Here is a 19057-nt window from a genome sequence, read left to right on the forward strand (position 1 = left end):
TTGTAAGTAGACCGAGTAAAACAGTAACCAACCAAAAAAACACATATTTTTTTTCAATGTTTTGCGATTATAAAATTACCCCTGGAAAATTCTTTTGATGTAGGGCAGGGAATCTATCTACCAGATGAAAGGCTCGTATAAAAGTTGAGTTCCATCTAAACTCAAAATGTGTGGAATCTGTTTTATCTCAAGTTTTTCTATTTAATCAGTTTCCTTGTTTTGTTTCAAGAGATAATAACAATTGTGAAAAATAATTTCAAAGTTCTTGTGATCATGAGTTAAAGTCAATCAATTCACTTCTGTGTTTTTGAAATGTTTTCACTTTCTCGTCGCTTTTCGTTGTCGCATTTGTATGCGTGCAACATATATATGCCTTGATGTTGTTGAAACTGTGCGTCACACAGTAGTGCAATTTTTCAGTCAAGCCAACGTGGCACTCAACGACAATCGCCAACAAAGTCTTCCGGTCCATTTTGAAGATCAGTTGCGTTTGTTTGTAAGCAAAAATATATATTTATTTTTTTTATTTTATAATTAGTTATTTAGTTCAAAGCGCGCGTTAATTATACTATATTGGCCAAATTTTTAACCTCCATAAGTTTAAAAAATGATTGTAGGTGAAATATTTTTTTTCAATTTGAGCTCAGGATAACAATACTTTTCGGCTAAAAAGCATTTTGTCAAAATTATCTAGTGAAGTTTCGAAATTGTCTGAACAAAAACAATCACCGCGAGCACAAATTTTATGTCACTTTTTTCAAAAGTCGGAACAAAACAGCTCAAGGTGAAGATTTTGATGTTGTGATTAGTCAATATGTGTGAATTTTCAAAAAAAAATTGCCAAAATATCCAAATTTGAAGAAAACAATGATTTTAAATGAAAACGGTTTCATTAATTTGAAGAAAATAACTCGATAAAACATCGGAAAATCAAATGCCAAAATTTATCACCAAATGCCAAAATTTGATTTGCGTAGGTCTCCTAGTTAAAAAATGTTGATTTTTTTTTAGTTGAATTGGAGGAAAAAAAATTCCCTAACAAAATTACACTGATAATAACAGAAAACTGCTCATTTTCTTTTAAAAAACAATTGTATGCTAATTTTGGTTACCAATTTGATAATTTGTATTTAGAAGTCAAAAGAAAAAACTGAAATTTTCACCAAATGCGCTGTTTTTAGTGGAAACCGGTATTTTTTCCCTAGAAAAACGGATATTGTTAACTATTTCCCACCTATTGCAATAGGAGGGAAAGCGGGGAATAGTTAACAAGATACAAAATTCGTTAATGTTTTACTGCTCAGTTCTTTTTTATAGGGGGCGGGGGTGGGTTTCGTTACAAAGTACCATAGGAGAAATAGTTAACAAGATCTAGAAATACGTTCGAAAGGATGCAAATATTGCCTCAATTCTTTTTAAAATTTTTTTTTCAATTTTGAGCTGCAAGAATCGAATGTTTTCAGGTGGTACAAAAATTGTTGTCTAATTTTTCTAGCTAACAAGCAAAGTTGGTCTGGAGATAATGCCCACCAACCTCGAACAATCAGTTATACTTTTGAAAATTTAGGTTGAAAAAGTTTATTTTCATCCATTGAGCGGCGTTTAAGGTTTGCTGATTTTCGTTGAAACAAAAATCAAGGGTCTATCTAGAGATATTCCAGTGGACAGTAAATAAAGAAATCGTTCTTATATAAAATCAATTGTATCCCAAAACAAAACTCAAAATATTGAGAATCATTTTTTTGAGAACAGCTTGTAAACCAATACTTCTCATATTTAAAACAAAAATGTGAAAACTAAATCCGTAACCCGAAAAAAATATTTATCTCAAAAGCAGGAGTCTTAGAGCTTTACAAAAACGCATACTTCAGATAAGTCAGCTTTCTTTAGTGTGTCCTCTTCTTCTTACGCTACTTAATTCCTGATTGTTAAGCTATTTAAGTCCAGTTTGACGACAAATTATTCGAGAAACATTTTGGAAAAAAGCCTGACTTACCAAGACTGCTCGTATATCAGGGCAAAGCTTTAACTTATATCGAATGTTTCCTTTAATTTATTTCACGTATGTCCTTTATCTTATATTGATTAGTTTTTGGGAAAAGAAAATATTAAAAATCTATACCTTTTGGACAATATCAATGAGTAAAATTTTAAGACGAAATTTATACGACCAAATAAATAGCCTCAAATCAGTTTGGACAATTTTGTTGTGCGGGATAGTTCGCCATGCATACATAATTCGCGTAACGCTATCAGCGTTATGAAAAAACTCTTCGAAGCGCGCATAATTTAGTCCATAACATGCCAAATTTGGCAATTTTCAAACCCCCAGAACATCACAAAAAAAACATCAAAGGTGAAATATTTTTTTACATTTGAACTCAAGAAGTTGAAATCTTTAATGGGGTATAAAAAATTTAGTTTAAATTATTATTTCGATCGGTGAAAATTGACTGAATAAAAAAAACCACACCGAGCATAAATATTCCGTTCTTTTCGAAAGTTGGAACAAAAAAGTTTTCAAATATTTTGCAATGTTGGAATATGATTCACTATCCAAACATAACGCAAATGATTCCACTAGCACAAATAGTAGTTTTGCCGCAAAAGAAAAACAAATGAACTGCGACTAACCACGAGTTGAGTTGTTTCAATTTTTAAAAAAGAGCAAAAAATAAAATTAGCATATTAAAAGCTGCGTAAATTGAAGCCAGTCACGTAGTTCTGGACTTTTTTGTTCTCTTTTCTTTCACTCAGAACTAAAAATATGTTTTTTATAATGATTTAGTCTTTTTTCATACAAAAACTTTACATTTGTCAGCTTAGTTTTAATTATTCACCCAATATTTTCCTGATTCAGTTTTTCTATTTCACGAAAAATTTTTTGCCTGTTCATTTTCACACTTGATTCCGACTTTTCAAACAGTTATCCAACTTGCATCAGCTCTCTACCTTGTTCCCATTAAACAAAAACCAAGTCATTTTTGTCATTACTTTTTCAATCAAGACTAAAATAACCCAGATTTTGTGGTTGCCATTTGGCCTTGCTTCAACGCAGATTTTTTCAGCGCACTGTTGCTTTTCGGAATTTTTAGCTAAATCATCAGTTCTTAACATGTTTAACATCGGTTTCAAGATTTCTGAAAGTCTTCACATGTCGTTTGGTAAGGATAATAAATTTCAAAGTCTACGAGCTTCGTATTTTAAATAACACTGAGATATAAGCCACAAACGTCTTAAGGTAAACAGTGACAAAATTCATTTCTGTCCAGATTTTTATTTTTTCCGTCATAAAAATTTTTGCAAAAACTGACAAGGTCTTTGTTTATTTTGGACTTTTACCTTATTGTTGTAATTTTACTTAAATTTCTACCAAATCTTCCAACAGATCAGCGCAAAAATTTGATCTCTGCGCAGTATTTTTTTCAGGCTGAAGGTAGCTGTTTCCTGTTGCATCTTCTTCTGATTAGAGGTCATCAAGATCCAACAAATTATACAACAAAAAATTTTAATGACAATATTTCCGAAAACATCTCAAACATCCTAATTCAGTGCATAATTTTTTTTTGAGCAACTTTTTTTATCAAGGTTAGGCAAGCGACTGAACCCTATATTTCATTTTTTCTTAACAATTCTTATGGTCTTTCCTTTAATTGTTCCATGCTTTTGTAAAGTTTCTTGTGATTTTTTCATTTGTTTTTCATTTTAGTTAAAATTTATTGTAAAATCACGAGCACAAACTCTGGTTGTTAAATGTTACTCTGAACAGATAGCAAAAAAACTGGAGGGCAATTTGGCCGAAATTATTTTTCCAAGCATTTTGAGTTTTCTCAAAGAAATCCCGTATATGGTCAGGGTTGAAAAATTCTTAACTTTTTTCAGTCGGGCTTTAAATTCGACAAATGTACTTGAAAACGTTTCACTGATACCAAGAAAAACTTTTCTAGTCTAATGAAAGCTTTTAATTTCCACTCCTGTTCCCTGAACTACAATATGCCCAAACAACTTGTTTCAAATATTCGAGAAAAAAACTGGTTTCATTTAAAATCATTTGGTTAAATGTAGCAGTAAACATGTTTTCTGGGGCCAATTTATTCGATGCTACGAACACAGCAATTTGTTACTCTAATACAAATTGTTTTTTATTAGCATCCTTCATTTTTTCTGTGACATTTTGCATTGAGGAAAAATTCCGTTTGCATTTCGATGTCTTTGTCTTTTAATGCAAAAAAATATGATCGACAATTTTCTATTCAACCGATGATTTAAAAAGAAAACTAGTGACGTCACAGCACAATTCGAAATTATCTTATCTACTTGTTTGACTAACGAGCTAGCTTTAACTAATTCGTAATCACCCTTTTGGTTTCATTTTGCCAATTGGGTTGACGTAAATATCGTTGACGCCAAAAACACAAGCAGTTTTAAAAAATTATGAGAGAATAATTTATTTGAAAACTAAATAATGTTACATTGGCACTTTAATTAAAACTAAAACGAACATTGTTTGAGACAAACAAAAAATACTTAAATAATTTTTTTATTAAAGATAATAAATTCTGAGTTTTTATTAAATAAATATTGGGATTCCGATCTGATAGTAGCTTCATCATGATTCAAGAATCAACAGTAAGTTTTTTGTAGTTTAGATTTAATTTTGCGAGTTTCATATACTGCTTTCGGCAAGTGGCGCCAATTTTTTCTCGCATGAACGATTGATTTCCTCCTCGGCATCAACCGAGAGTTTATTTGATCCCGAAGTGTATTTGACACTGTTTCTCATTTTCATTCTCTCTTTATTTACCTCTCGCTTTCCGCCCCGGGTATTCAGTTTTGACGAGCACGTTCGAGACGAGACGACTCCTTGTTGATTCCCAAACTCGTTCACGTTTTGCATCCCAATTGCTCGGGATGTGGCGACCCTTCGGCTCAATCCATCCACCCGTCCCCCCGACCGAACGGAAGCGTTTGTCGGATTTCTTCCCGTGGATCGTTTTGGGCCTAATCCGAGTTTCTTCCTGATCTTCAAGTACATCTGGTCGCGGTGTTTGGCGATGCACTTTCGGAGTGAACTGCTCATAAGTAGAAGAACCATAGGGTTTATGGTTGAGTTGTAATAACTCAAGTTGTTAGCGACGTACAGCAGTGGTAGGGGAACTGAAAAAATGCCGGTCTCGTTGAATGCAAACGAAATGGAACAGCTCATCAGGGGTAGATTACAGACTACGAAAATAACGACCAGAATCAGGACTGTTAGCCCTAACCTCTTTCGCTTCTCAACCTGCTGCAGAATACCCATGTTAATTGTCTGTCCATTCTTGATGATAGTTTTCTTGTTCAGCTGGAATAAAGTGACCGAGATGTGGATATAAAAGCAAGAAATGATGATAAAGGGAATGAAAAACTGCCAGATTATGGTGACAACGGCGCCCACACGAGTTCGGTCAGGCAGACATATGGAATAGGTGAACTCGAAGTTGTTCAGCTCCGTGATGTTGATGGTTCGGAACTCGAGGACGGCGTGGTGTGCTTCTAGGAGGGATAGAAACGCGGAGAGGGAGTAGACGACGGAGATGCCCACCACAGCTGACTTAGCGCTGTACTGCTGGTAGAACTGCATGGGGTACACTATCACCTTCCACCTGTCACGTGCCAGCAGGGCGAAGATCCAGATCGAACAGGTCTTGCAGAAGGCCTGGAATTAAAAAAAGAAGCGAATATTTTAATTGCTGATGAAAACAATGCAGAAGCCAAAACTAGCCCAACCTTCAAACTGCAGAATTTTTTTAAATTTCATTTGTTCCTACGCATGCATAGCAGTATAGAAAAACGTCATTGAAAAAAGTTACTGTGCACAAAATAGACAGAAATTCGCTTGATATGCCAAAATAGTTTATTGGAGGAAAAATTTGAGTTTTTAGTCCTACAGTTTCGAAGCAAAAGTGCCCCCTCCACTCTCGTTGAGGAAACTTGGATTGCATCTGATTTTTTTGTTTCTGACTACCCGGGTTGACAAAAGATGGTTGTGAACAATATCATACAAAAAATGCTTGAAAACTGAAAACATCCTATGGAACTCCAAACATTTCCATAGAATTAACAAAAATTGTATGAAATTGGCATGATAAGCATTTTCAATACTATGGAGTTGTCATTTAACATTTTTTCTATTACTAAGAAACTGATGAACATGATATCATACATGTGCCATACAAAAATAAATCAGGGAGTTTTGCCCTATAATCTTCTTTTTTATCCGGACACAAAACAACTTGTTGCTCATGAAAAAAACCTTCAAGTAGGAAGAACCGCACTTGTAAACTATATTTGTATCTGTAAGCTTTTCTATCGAGATTAATTGAAATGAATTTTACATGTATTTCAATTAAAACACGCAACCTTTTGTTATTTGATAAGAAAGCTTTTGCTGTGTGAAAAATTGTGTTTAAACATGCGGGCAGTCTTGTGATAGCTTTAGTCATTCTTACTGTCTAAAAAAAACGTTTAGTAAAAACACTCATTGTAATTGCTGGTTCTTTTTTGAGAAATTGTGAGTTTGGACTACGTTATGGACAAAAAATGTATATTCTGTTGGACACAAAAATGTTTATCAAGCAATTATGACTTTTGAAAATGTATAACAAGTGAATTTTATCCTCAAAAAGTCCCTGAAGAATAAGATTAGAAAGCAATAAATTTGCCTCTCTGAATCACAATAAATAGTCTGAAATAGCGTAAAACAATCAGTTTTTTAAAAAATGGCTGAAAAAAGACAATTTTTTGACTTTTTGGAAATCAAATCCTGGCTGAAAAAAAATTAGTACACACTGCACGAGATTTTCTAGGGCAGTGAAACGCTCGAAAAAATCTCATCTAGCATTTGCAAAAAAAAAAGATGGATTTCCACGTTCATTATGAGGCCAAACTGTGCATTCTGTGCATTGCAAGTGGATTCCGCAACAGGCCAAAATCAGATTTAGATTTGTCGCGGAGTCCGCATTTTTGATCTTATTCGCTGTTTTGGATTTCACAAACAAATACCTAAACCACTGTACCGCTCAAAATTGCTCCAAAAATAAGCGATTTTGCGGAATCTACAGCCGCAAGGGCAGAATCCAGAACAGTTTATGGAATCCTCAAATAAATAATAAAACATTTGTATAGTTAAATTGAGATGTTGCGGATTCCGCAACTAGAAGCGGAATCCGCAAATTGTAAGTGGAATCCGCAAAATCTACGTGAAATCCGCATTTTGTTTGCGGATTCCGTTTACATATATGTAGATGTGTAGTATAGCGTTGAAAATTATATATTTTATTCACTAGATGCTCATCAGAAAAATCAATCTCAATTACTGCAATGATCATCTACCAGTTGAAATACCAAAAAGTTGGTCTAAATTCCTGTCAACCCAACTTTGATCTCAAATCCTGTCAATTTCGATCTCAATTCAGTAAAATCGAAATCTACTAGTTCATCAGTATTTGGGATTGCTGGAAACCCAAATACTTACCAGTATTTGAGATTTATGCAATCCCAAATACTGACCTAATTCGGCAATATGATGCGTGTTGTGTTTCCAAACACTCTCAAATCAATGACTACAAATATTGAGTTTAATCGGCGTTATGCTTCCAAAATTAGTTAATGGGAGTAACGTAATCCCACATACTGACCTAATTTGGCGATATGCTGTACATTGTGTTTCCATACACTCCCAACCCAATAACTACAAATATTGAGATTATTCGGCGTTACGCTTCTTAAACCAGTATTTGGGATTGACACAATCTCAAATACTGACCTAGTTTGGCGATATGCTGTGTTGGATTTCCATACACACTCAACCCAATGACTCCAAATAGTGAATTTATTTGCTGTTGTGTTTCCAAAACACTAAAAGGTGACATCCACCGATTTAGTTAACAAATGTTTTGAGATTTGTTCGTGGACTCCGCTGACAATGGTTAGGTTCTTGCCTTTGAATTCTGAATTGCTTTGGATAAGAATTGCAGCTATAGCTTTTAGATGTTCATATACAAGTTGAATAATAAACAAAATTCTGAATCCTCTTACAGTTTGTGGAAATCTCTTGCATTTGCGGATTCCGCTTACAAATTTTGCGGATTCCGCTCACATTTGCGGATTTCACTTACATATTATTGAAATCTACTTACAGCTGCGCAATTCAGAGCAACTAGCTATATTCGCTTGTTGCGGAATCCGCGGCGCAACAAAGGTGCCGACAAAATTTACGTTACAGGTGTTTGTATGCGGTATCCACGGAAATTTCGTAAGTGGAATCTACTTACATTTTGAAACATGTTTAAAGGTTTGTCTATGAAATCCAGGAACTTAGGGACAAAAAATTGTGCGCTTATCCAGTGTACAGTTTGGCCTCGTAATGTGCCTCCTCAACAGAAGAGCAGGAGTATTCTGGAAGAACAATACTTAGCCGAGCTGGACGTTCACCAAAACGCATCGAAACGCTCTGAACTCAAGCAGGCCTCGTAATGTAGATCGAAGTCTCAATCTTAAAACAAATTTTCGCCATCGTAGCTTTTCATTCTACAAAGAGCTTAAAATAACCACTGAGTGCACATCGTTGCAGTAAAATTGTGGTTACTTGCAGCAATTTGTGCCCAGGAATTAATTTTGACAAAATTTTATCGCTTATTTTTTCACAAATATTTTGTAATTCCCAGCACTTATTCATCGATGAATTAATTTAATGTCGAAGTTTTTCTGCGCCAATCTGCAAAATTTGGTAAATCATGTTTAATATATGTAAAAATACTGAACCATCAATAAAACTTCTCACAAAACTGGGATTTCAATGATTCAACGATGATTGTTTTTGAAAGTTAAACCCGGGACTAGAGGTCAAGTTTAATATCGCAAATAGTTTTGCCTTCTCAATTCTCTACAAAAATTTTCTTTTGACATTTACAAAAAAAAACATAAATTTAAAATTGTTCAATATTTTTAGTAATTTTCCTTTTCGTAACTAATAAAATTGTGTTTTTCGACAATTGACCAAAATTATATTTTTTCGTGAGAATAAAAAATTTTAAGGTTCACTTTTAAGCGAGGCTCTTTTTCTAAATAAAGTTTTCGTTCATTGGTTGAATGTTTCCTTCATTGTATTGTAATTGCACTTGAACTCTGCAATTTCTTCAGCTGAGAGATAGACAAGAGACTAGGAATTTTTTTTTTGCCAATTTGTGCTTGATTCAATTGGAACTGACCAATTTTTGTGCCAATTTTACCGTAATTAATGCGCTAACAAAGGGAAACGCGTCTTGAAAATAATCAATCAAATTGGCACCTTTTTCGCTTTTTTCCGTCTTGCTTCGTGTTTTAATCGATCATTTCTCTCAAAATTGTAACCGAATCTCAAACCAAAAAAAATGCTAATAGTTTCTAGAATGGAACAAAAACTTAGGTTAATTGTTTGAACGCAGTAAAAGAGCTTAATAATTCATGCGTTTCGAAATTGGGCTACGAAGCGCCTAAAAGCTCAGACAAAAAGGTGTCAGAAATAGAATAAAAAAGAACTAATTTACTTTTATTGCTATTTTCACACTTGTTTTTTTTCAAAAAGACAATTTAGCATTCTATAAAAAAAAACATCAAAGAGTAGAGAACTAAAACACACAGCAACGCAAATACGAGTCACCAAAAATAGATCCTTAGGCAAAATAAAAATTGAATTCGAGTCCGTCTAGACCCCAGGCAAGTTCCAGACTCCCCAAAGATACAAATTCGGGTCTGAGGAGCTTTCAATTTTTTATTATATCAGCGGGGTACTCGATTTAGTGACGGGGCGCTGGTGATTTAATGCATATTTGAAACGAATATCAATAATTCATTTATTTTTCAAACTGAGAAGAAATTTTAGCACGACAAAATTGTTATCTTTTTGAATTTATGCTCCTACCCTTGTGTTTAGGCATAATATTTTAAAACAAGCCGGCTTTTTTGATAGCTTCATCTCATATACATCAATTTTATAGTGAAACGAGGGGTTTTACAAAGTTAATAATGGAAACAAAATATGTTTGTCATGGCTAAATTTGTCCGCAAGCCAATTTTTGAAACAATCGGACAAGGTGAACAGAAAAACTAATTTAAAAATTTTGATATACATTACAATATTACAAGACTCATTACAATATTTGTACAATAAGTTGAAGACTCGCAACTACAATGTTCCAACTTTGTTCTTGGGTTTTCTTTGGTTTTTCTCAGGACAAGATTTGAATTTTTTACTAGGTTTTTCCACTTGAAAGCTGAGGTTTATATCAACTGAAAGCTAATTATATCCTCGGCTCAAAAACGCCAGGATAACTTTTCTGCTACTTTTTTGCGACGTAAGGCGGTTTGAAAAATAACACCTTGATAAAACTGGTGCATTATACAATAGTATATATACAGATTAGATAGAGATATTTACATAGCACGAGAGGGGATCCATAGCTCATTAAAAAAATTAAATTTTTTTATAAAACTTTTTATTGGGAAATTCCAGAAGAGCCAAAGCTTTGCCCTGATACAAGCAAGTTCGCTTTTCTATTCCAATTTTAAAAGAAAGCAAGGAGTATACAAATGATAGGGTTTTTATTTCAAACTAATTGCGACGATCGAAGCGATTGTTTCTAACTGAAATTTGTCTATAATAAAGTGAAGATGTCGAAATTTGAAAAAAAACTTGTGTCACCTGCAATCTTTTCAGAAAAAATTTTAGGGGTTTGAAAGTTGCCAACTGGATATTGTCTTTGATTAACTTATGAGCGCTTTGAAAATTTTCTAAATCATGCTGGAAACGTAGCGCAAATAATGATTGGGTGGCTAATTATCTCGCATTCAAACAGGTTCTAAATCGAATTAAAGCTAAATAATTGGTTTTAAATTTCCCTATAGACGTCATTTTAAAGAATTTTGTCAGTGCTGACTTGAATTATTCGGACAAACGATCAAAACTTGATCGTTGGGATGGCAAAAGAGAAAAATGATTACGGCACAATTGTTTACAATTTAGCAAAAACTTTAAGGTGCATAATTATCATAAATTTTGTGAGTAATTAGTGCAAGACTATAATAACGTGAGCCTCCAATCTAGCCCAACAAAAGTTTTGAAAAACTATTCTCAAAATTTTGTCCAAAATTTTATAACTTGTTTTCAATTATGATAATGGTATTTCTTTTTGTAAGAAAACACATGAAAAACGCTGTAAATAACCTCTTGCTGTTGAGGTAGCTAGGAGGCTCACTTTGACATAGTTGCTATAGTTTTGTCACCAATTACCAATTGACCCGTAGTTTTTGTATAGCTTTGGATTGTCTTATGTCAAAATGACCTGTTTTACGCGTTCCGCAAAAAGTAACTTGCAACATAGTAACTCTATTTTGGTGTAGTTTTTGATTGGTGAGAAACCCAAAATGAACCGTTTTACAAATTTTTTGAAAAACCTTGCCCCAGGTTAGAATTTTCAGTTTTTGTTTCATAATTTAACTGAGCACTGGTTTTTATATTGTTTCTTTTTTTCATATCTCCAAAAAAGCCAAATCAAATCATTTTTGCAAAATTTAATTGTTAGTTTTTTCAACTAAAAATTTTTTGGAGTTTCATTTTCAAAGAAGTTTTGCTATTTCAGGGGAAGGGTTAAATTAAGCTTCAGAAACTAGTTTTTCACAGCTATCAGCTAAATTTTTGATATTTTATAATGATTTTAGCGTTATCGTTTTTCAATTAAATGCCGCTTGATTCACAACGGACAAGGTTTTGAAATGATAAATCTTTGACCCGTTCTAATGAACATTTGTATACCAATGTTGCATGGGGAAAAATGAAGACTCACCCGAATTCAATGTTTCTTTGCTTTTTGAGTGGTGGGATGACATAACAATTTAGCTAAGTCACAACTGTGCTCTTATAAAGTTTCTGGAAAACGTATGGCCTTAACATTTCCTAGCATTAGAAAATACTGTCATTCAACTCCATAGTATGAAGATAATACCAGAGAAAGTGTTTTCATATAATATTCTAGAGGAACTGGTCGGGCCATAGTATGGGTGTTGCATGCCCAGAATTTTTCGGCACCCCGGTTTCATGAAAATGTTCATTTCAAAATCATTAGTTTTTACAAAATAATTCAGTATTTTAGGCTTATGCTTTTATTGAAAAAAAAATGAAAAAAGACATGAAGAGATGTTTTGTAGACATCCGATTGACAAACGCTAAAATGTTGCAGAAAAAAAAAACATCATCTGCTTGTATCACCAAATTTATGTCTTGGACAAATATTCGCCAGAACGCACTTTTTTTATTAACAATTCTTCTGGAGAAGCATACCTCTTAGATATCTTCAACCCAAAGTTTTTTAAAATTTTTTGCTATCCGCAAATGAAAGAATATGTGTCTCTAATAGCCATAAAATGCTGTTTTGAAATCTAAGCAAAAAAAGTGTTTCAATTTTTTTCTAATTTGCGTAGACCTGACATCTTCTGAGACGATTGTTTTTATTGAATTCAGAGTGTAGGCAACAAAAGAATTCCTCGAAAACAATTCAAATTTAATTTAGGCACGCCATTTAGTCAAAAGTACAAGTTAGTAGATGACAATTTCACCTACGGAGGCAGCAAAACAAATGCCATGTCAAGATTGTTTCATTCATTCCCGACATAGATTTTTCTTGATTGAGTTGTAGAATTACGAGAATGTTGTGGGCTCCAAATCCCAAAAATTTCATAAATTAAATGGTGCAATTTGGAATATTTGAGCTCGTTATGTTTTTTTTCCAAACAAATTTCGAACTTTTAACTAGCAATTTTCGATGGAAATTTTCATACATTCCAAAGATATTGATACCCAGCGATAAAATAAAAAGAAGGTTTTTAAACTGTGATCTTTTTTCGCAAAACTAAAAATTTATACTGGTTCGAATTTTGGATTACTTTGACCACTATAGTTCAATATATGAAAAACAACACGCAATAAATTTTGTCCGATCAACGAAGAGGTGGCAACTTTAATTATCCCAAGTTGATCTGAGGCTAGTAATTTAAATTTTTTACACATTACTAGAGCAAAAAGGTTTTAATTTGAACTTCACTTAACGTGTAGGAATATCAAATAGAAAAGCAAAAATTTTGAAAAAAAAAATAAAAAGTTCTCATTTTTATTAAACAGTTTTGAACTTTCAAGTCAAAAAGATTCCAATTGAGCTGGAAAAGCAGTCAGACAAGTCAAAGCTATACTCTGTTACCAGCATTCTTGCTTAATTTTATCTTCATTTCTTTTTACACGCGTATCTCACTTTCCCCACCTAAGAGAAAAATTACGATTATGATTGGATACAAACAAAACAAAAAACAATAACTTATGTAGCCTTAAGCAAAATAATGATTACGATTCAAAGTCAACCTTTTTGACTGCTTTATTTTTTTTTATGTGGAAAACTGCTGGTAAAAAATTTTCAGAATTATAAACAGTCAACCGATAACTTTTAGAACGTTTTTATCCGACTTTCAAGGAAGGATGGAGAATTTGTGCTCAGGGTGTTTTTTTTTCAGACAAAAGGCCAATTTTGAACTAGCCATTTTAAATGGAGTTTTATAGCAACTGTAAAGTTTTGACGTCATCAGCTCGAATTAAAAACAAACTCATCTGCGATAAGTTTTTGTTGGGATAATAGGAAAAATGCAAATTGGGCTAACTTGAGACAATTAACGATCAAAACATTTTATAAAGGCAAAATGATGATTTGATTCTGCTTTTAAATTATTCTACAATGAAAAAGGCACGCTTTGGGCTTTTTCCCGCTAGAAACTATTTAAAAAAGTTCGTACAGAGCGAAATCGTAAATTTTCCGACAACCCTTTGACTCCTATGAAATGTTTGTTGTTTGAATTTTTTTATTAAATAATTCAAGAAACAATTAATTTCAAAAAAACAGAAAAACATGAAAAATTATGCCAATTGAGTATTTTTTGTTTACTTTTGAACAAAGTTTATACGTTATTTCGAAGGAGCATCTTTAAATTTTGAGGAGTCATTTTCAAACCCTAGATCCGCGCCAGCTGCCAGTCTGAGAACCTCAACAAGTCAAGATAAAACGAGAATTCAAGATGAACCATGATTGTGTGTTCGAAGTTTTTATTAAACTTATCTCAGCCAAAAAATCGCCATCATCAGAGTTCGTTTGCCCTGAACGACGTGGTTGCCGAAATGCAAAAAGCCAAATTTTACTTTACTTGAAAAACACAAGAAACATTGGCTGCAGTTTTTGTGGCACATTGGCTGCAGTTTTTGTGGCTTGTAGTAAAATGCATTTGCAAATAACAAAAAAAAACATGCTCATTTTACTCTGGACGTAAATGCGAATCGTTTTTTTTTGAAAACCTTCACATCTTTTCCACCATCTGTTTTATATTATGTGATCAAAAGTAAATTTTTTAGTCTTAAGTGTTACAAAGAGACAAAAAGAAAAAGTTTTACAAATCATCACTCCATTGTGGTAGCTAACCAAAAGCAAGGTTTCACTTTGAAGACGACTGAAAGCTTTAAAAACTTGAAGTCAACTAAAAAAGGATATGCGGAGGTCTTTTGAGATTTTTCAAGGAAAAACTGCTTTTTTTAAAGATTATAAAAACTAATCAAGTTTTGTGGCGAATGGGTTAGCACAAAAATACTTTGTGAAAAATATTTCATTAGTAAATGCAAAAAAAATATAAACCAGACTTAAAAATACTTCATAAGCCATAAATTTGCTTTTTTCCTTCCCTCAATTTTATAAGTGTTAAAGTTCAAGCATTGTAAGCAATAAGCTTTGCGCAAAATGATTTGAAATGAGTTTTTTAGATGAAATGTACTTTCAAATTTTCACTGGAATAGTGGAACCTGATCTAAACTACATTTTATGATTGGATAAATTAGATATTTTACCAATGTAAAGTATTTAATATTAACCAATCATGATCCATCTAACTAACAACCCACTTATTTGGAAGTGCTGAAGTTACTTGTAATTTCAGCACCAGAGAGATTTGAGTTTAACTTAGAAATTAGTTGGACTCTCCCGAGCACTTCAGCAGCCGCAATAAACCAGTATACCCTAGATCTATTGAGCCTAGCAGAGACTAGTTAAACAACCTGAGACTAGATAGTATAAGAGTAAGATTAGGATCGGTATTAGACTAAGAAGTTGCACGAATCTATCCGGCCGAAAATAAGATAGCGTGACGAGCAGACGGTGTACCCTATCCGAAATTACTCTATGAGTTAACCAACTCGGTCCTAACTCATCTGGTGCGACCATAAGTCTCGAACAAGACCTTAATAGCTTAGAATTAACCAAAATAGATTAGAAATTAGACAAAAACATTTACAAAATGTTATACGACAATAATTTAATCGAAATGTCTCTACGACTCAATAGATCAGAGCCAATATTCCGAACCATAACAGAACTACCCGGAATTGGAAGAAGACCTCGAACCAGAGACGACATACGACAAAGTAGAAACTTGCCATATAGCTATATGATAGTTAGGCAAAAACCAGAACAAACTTTTATATTTAGAATACTACTGGCAATGAATTTAAATTTTCATTTGCAAACATAAAACCTTGAAGTTAATCTTCAAAATCATTTCAGGCGCTAAACAAAATTATTAATATACAATAACGATTGATAAAAAGATCTAAGATCGTTTTCCTAAAACTCTGCAGTAATATACAAAACATGTTTGAAAAATATTTATTGAAAAATAAAAAATAAAAATTAGTAGCATGACAATAAATGGTTAGTAATCATAAATCATCCTGTTGTTCCAGCTCCATCACCTAAAACATAACAGCAATCATAAACCCACTAATATCATCAAAACACTAAATCTTTCCTTTACACACATTTAAAAATTTATTAAAACTTAAATTCACTTAATTTTAAAACCAGATCATCAAGGCTTATCCTTGGATCTTAAATTATTTTCTACTTAATTAAATTTCAAATTTGATCATCAAGGCTTATCCTTGGATCAAACAGAACAACTTTGTTCTCCCCCACCCACTTAATTAGTGTCTAACGACCTCAAACGTCGATTCACTACCCAACCCTTTCTAAAGACCCAAGACTAATAGAAATTTTTAAACAAAACTAATCATTCAAATTAGGATAAACAGTGAAGAACTTCGGTTATTCATCCTTCACTTGACCCCCCCTCTTACCAGACCCAGGATAAATCTTAGACTTAGTAAGTTTAAAATAGTATCTAACGAACTACTCGCGTTCTAATTATACCTGAACCTTGTGGATCGATTTACTATTCTCCAACCCTTGAACACAATCACTACCCCTAAGTAAGATTAAGTAAGTTAACACCTTAACTTATACTAGCCACGAGAAAGTAAAAAATCATTCTTCGGAATCGATATACTTTTCTCTCCAACCCTGAACAAATAGACCCAGGTTAAGCTAACCAAAAAATCGTAAGAACTAACAGTTTAGGAAAATAGAAATCATTTAACAACCTTTTGCATCCGTCATCCTAAACCTTATGTCATTTAAAAACCTAGGAAATAAACAAACAATCGTTTTACACAATTGTGAAATAGATAACAAAAAATACGACCTTGTAATCACACCTCATACACAAACAGTTGGATACATTCGAACAAAACGACAAACACTAAAAAGAAAAATAATAACGAAACAAAGACAAATAACACGAAAAAGATTTTCAAAAAATCGAAACGCATTTTCAGAATCAGAAACCAACAGTTTAGACGAACTTTACAAACTAAAAGAATCAATAGATAAAAATTACCCACTTCACGATCAATTATATTTTTCTGACTCAGAAACAACTTCAAATTCATCAAAAAGAGGAAAAAGAAGAATAAAAAAGCAGTATAAACACAAACCAGTACATTTATACAATTGGAATCAACCAATTCGACACATTAATAATTACATATTAACAGTCATAAAAAGAAAAAATGAGCTCAACGCACACTCCAGGTGAAGAAAGTCCAGATGATGATGAAATCTTTCCTTTTATAGTAGATGCAACCACTGATAGAGGACAGCATATATTTTGCAAAAATTTACTATTAAATTTATTTGAACCCGGAATCAGTCCATGTAAAACAGAGTTCCCAGATGTAAAAATCAAAAGACAAATCATAGACCACTACTTAAAAGATATATGCAACATAACACAACAGTATGGAATCTACTCCATAGAATTCACCTCACCAAACCATAATAATAGAAAATATACAATTCAAACAGACGATCTTGATTTAGAATTTTCAAAAGTTTTTTCAGAATATATAAAAAGCATCCAATATCATAACTCACAAAGAGCAAACTCCATATTCACCAATGAAGTTTTCGCAATAATATATAGTTATATTTCGATATTAGAAAACGAAATCCCAATAACAAATGTCTCACCGACAGAAACATCTAAACATTTAAGAGTACGACATGAAATCACACTACTCTCTAGTTATTTAAACATCATTAAAGAAAATTTCACGAAAGACGACGTTTCACAACATACAAAACACGATCTACAAAAAATTTTGGCATGGTTCATAATAGATTATTTCACACACAATATTGATTTAATTGCACAAGCAAGAAAAAATTTTAGACCCCAAAACTCGAACGATGATACCGCTATCACAGAACAATCAGATTATGTTTGGGACCCCGAATGGTCTCATCCCGCATTTATAAGCTTCCCACAAACAATCTCAAGTCAAGCAATAAGTACAATATCTTACATAAGAGATTATGTAAAAGTAATACCATTAACCATTGATGCGACACCATTAAACTATAATACATTTTTACCCGATACACAAAATAATAGTTTAAACTCTACAGTTATACACAATGAAAACCTCAATGGAACTAGGAATCTTACTCAACAAGATATCCAGACACCATCACACTTCATAAATGAAGAAATTGTACACACAACAACTACACAACAAAGTATTTCACCAATACGCCCAAATTTAACAACACCAAGAAATACAAATCCTTCACAAACACAGGTAACCTTACAATCAACCGTTAAACCTTCGGTTGCCCCTAAATATTCACATATGGATTACCAAACATACAGACCCATGACAATACCATCAAAAACACACAAAACATTCACTAGAAACAACTTTACAGACCATAATTATAATTATACACATCCATCAAAAACATATAATCAACCACAAAGAAATTTTAACCAATATACAAGATCTCGAAATTGGGATAACCCAATGACCCAACCTAATTCAATAAATTTCCAAACAAATCCTCCACAGGATCACAGTGAAAATTACCCATTTTTTCAACAAAATAAAAATAAAAAACAGACATCTTATCAAATGGATTATTTATCCTCAGATGATGATTTCTTACAACCAGATATATTTGCACCAAATACTCAAGAATATCGTAGACAAGGAATACAGAGAACACGTACAAATCATAGAAATTTTTCTCCACAACCAATAGATGCACAACATCAACAACCAATTCAACAACAAAATCTAATTAATACACAATCTTTTCAACCAATTCAACAACAAAATCCAATGACTGCACACTCGTATCAACCATCACAAATGCAAAATGAAATACCACTCCCATATTATCTCCAACAACATGAAATAACAAGAAACCAACTTTCAAATTTTTCTCAAATGCCAAATGCAGCAGAATCATTACAAATGACAATGAATCCATACCTTATGGGTGGATCATCAATAACATCAAACAAACCTTTAATGGTTTTCACAGGAACAGACCCTGAATACTCTGTAGAAGATTATTTAAATGCAGTAACAGCAAACCTGATTTTAAATATTGGACCTGAACCAATAAATACGCCACTACATCAAAATTGGATACATCGACGCACAGCGTTAATACAAACAACCTTAGATGGCGCAGCCCAAAAATGGTTTTCAGTACTACCTCTAGAAATAAAATCAAACTGGAAAAGGTTTACACAGGAATTTTCAAAAATGTTTGACTCC

The 19057-nt window shown here is 33.0% G+C and overlaps 1 protein-coding gene across 1 annotated transcript in view; it reads right to left on the reverse strand.

Annotated features, from left to right (window-relative positions):
* Positions 1-4569: 4569 nt before the first annotated feature.
* LOC134845077 (neuromedin-B receptor-like) overlaps positions 4570-19057 on the reverse strand; it is a 62734-nt gene continuing 48246 nt past the window's right edge. Inside the window, exon 3 of the mRNA XM_063861923.1 lies at positions 4570-5695. Within this exon, the coding sequence (XP_063717993.1) occupies positions 4667-5695 (1029 nt within the window). The 3' untranslated portion in view covers positions 4570-4666. The remainder of the gene's footprint in view (positions 5696-19057) is intronic.

The sequence above is a fragment of the Symsagittifera roscoffensis genome, chromosome 4 (genome assembly GCF_963678635.1).
Source record: "Symsagittifera roscoffensis chromosome 4, txSymRosc1.1, whole genome shotgun sequence".
NCBI lineage: Eukaryota > Metazoa > Xenacoelomorpha > Acoela > Convolutidae > Symsagittifera > Symsagittifera roscoffensis.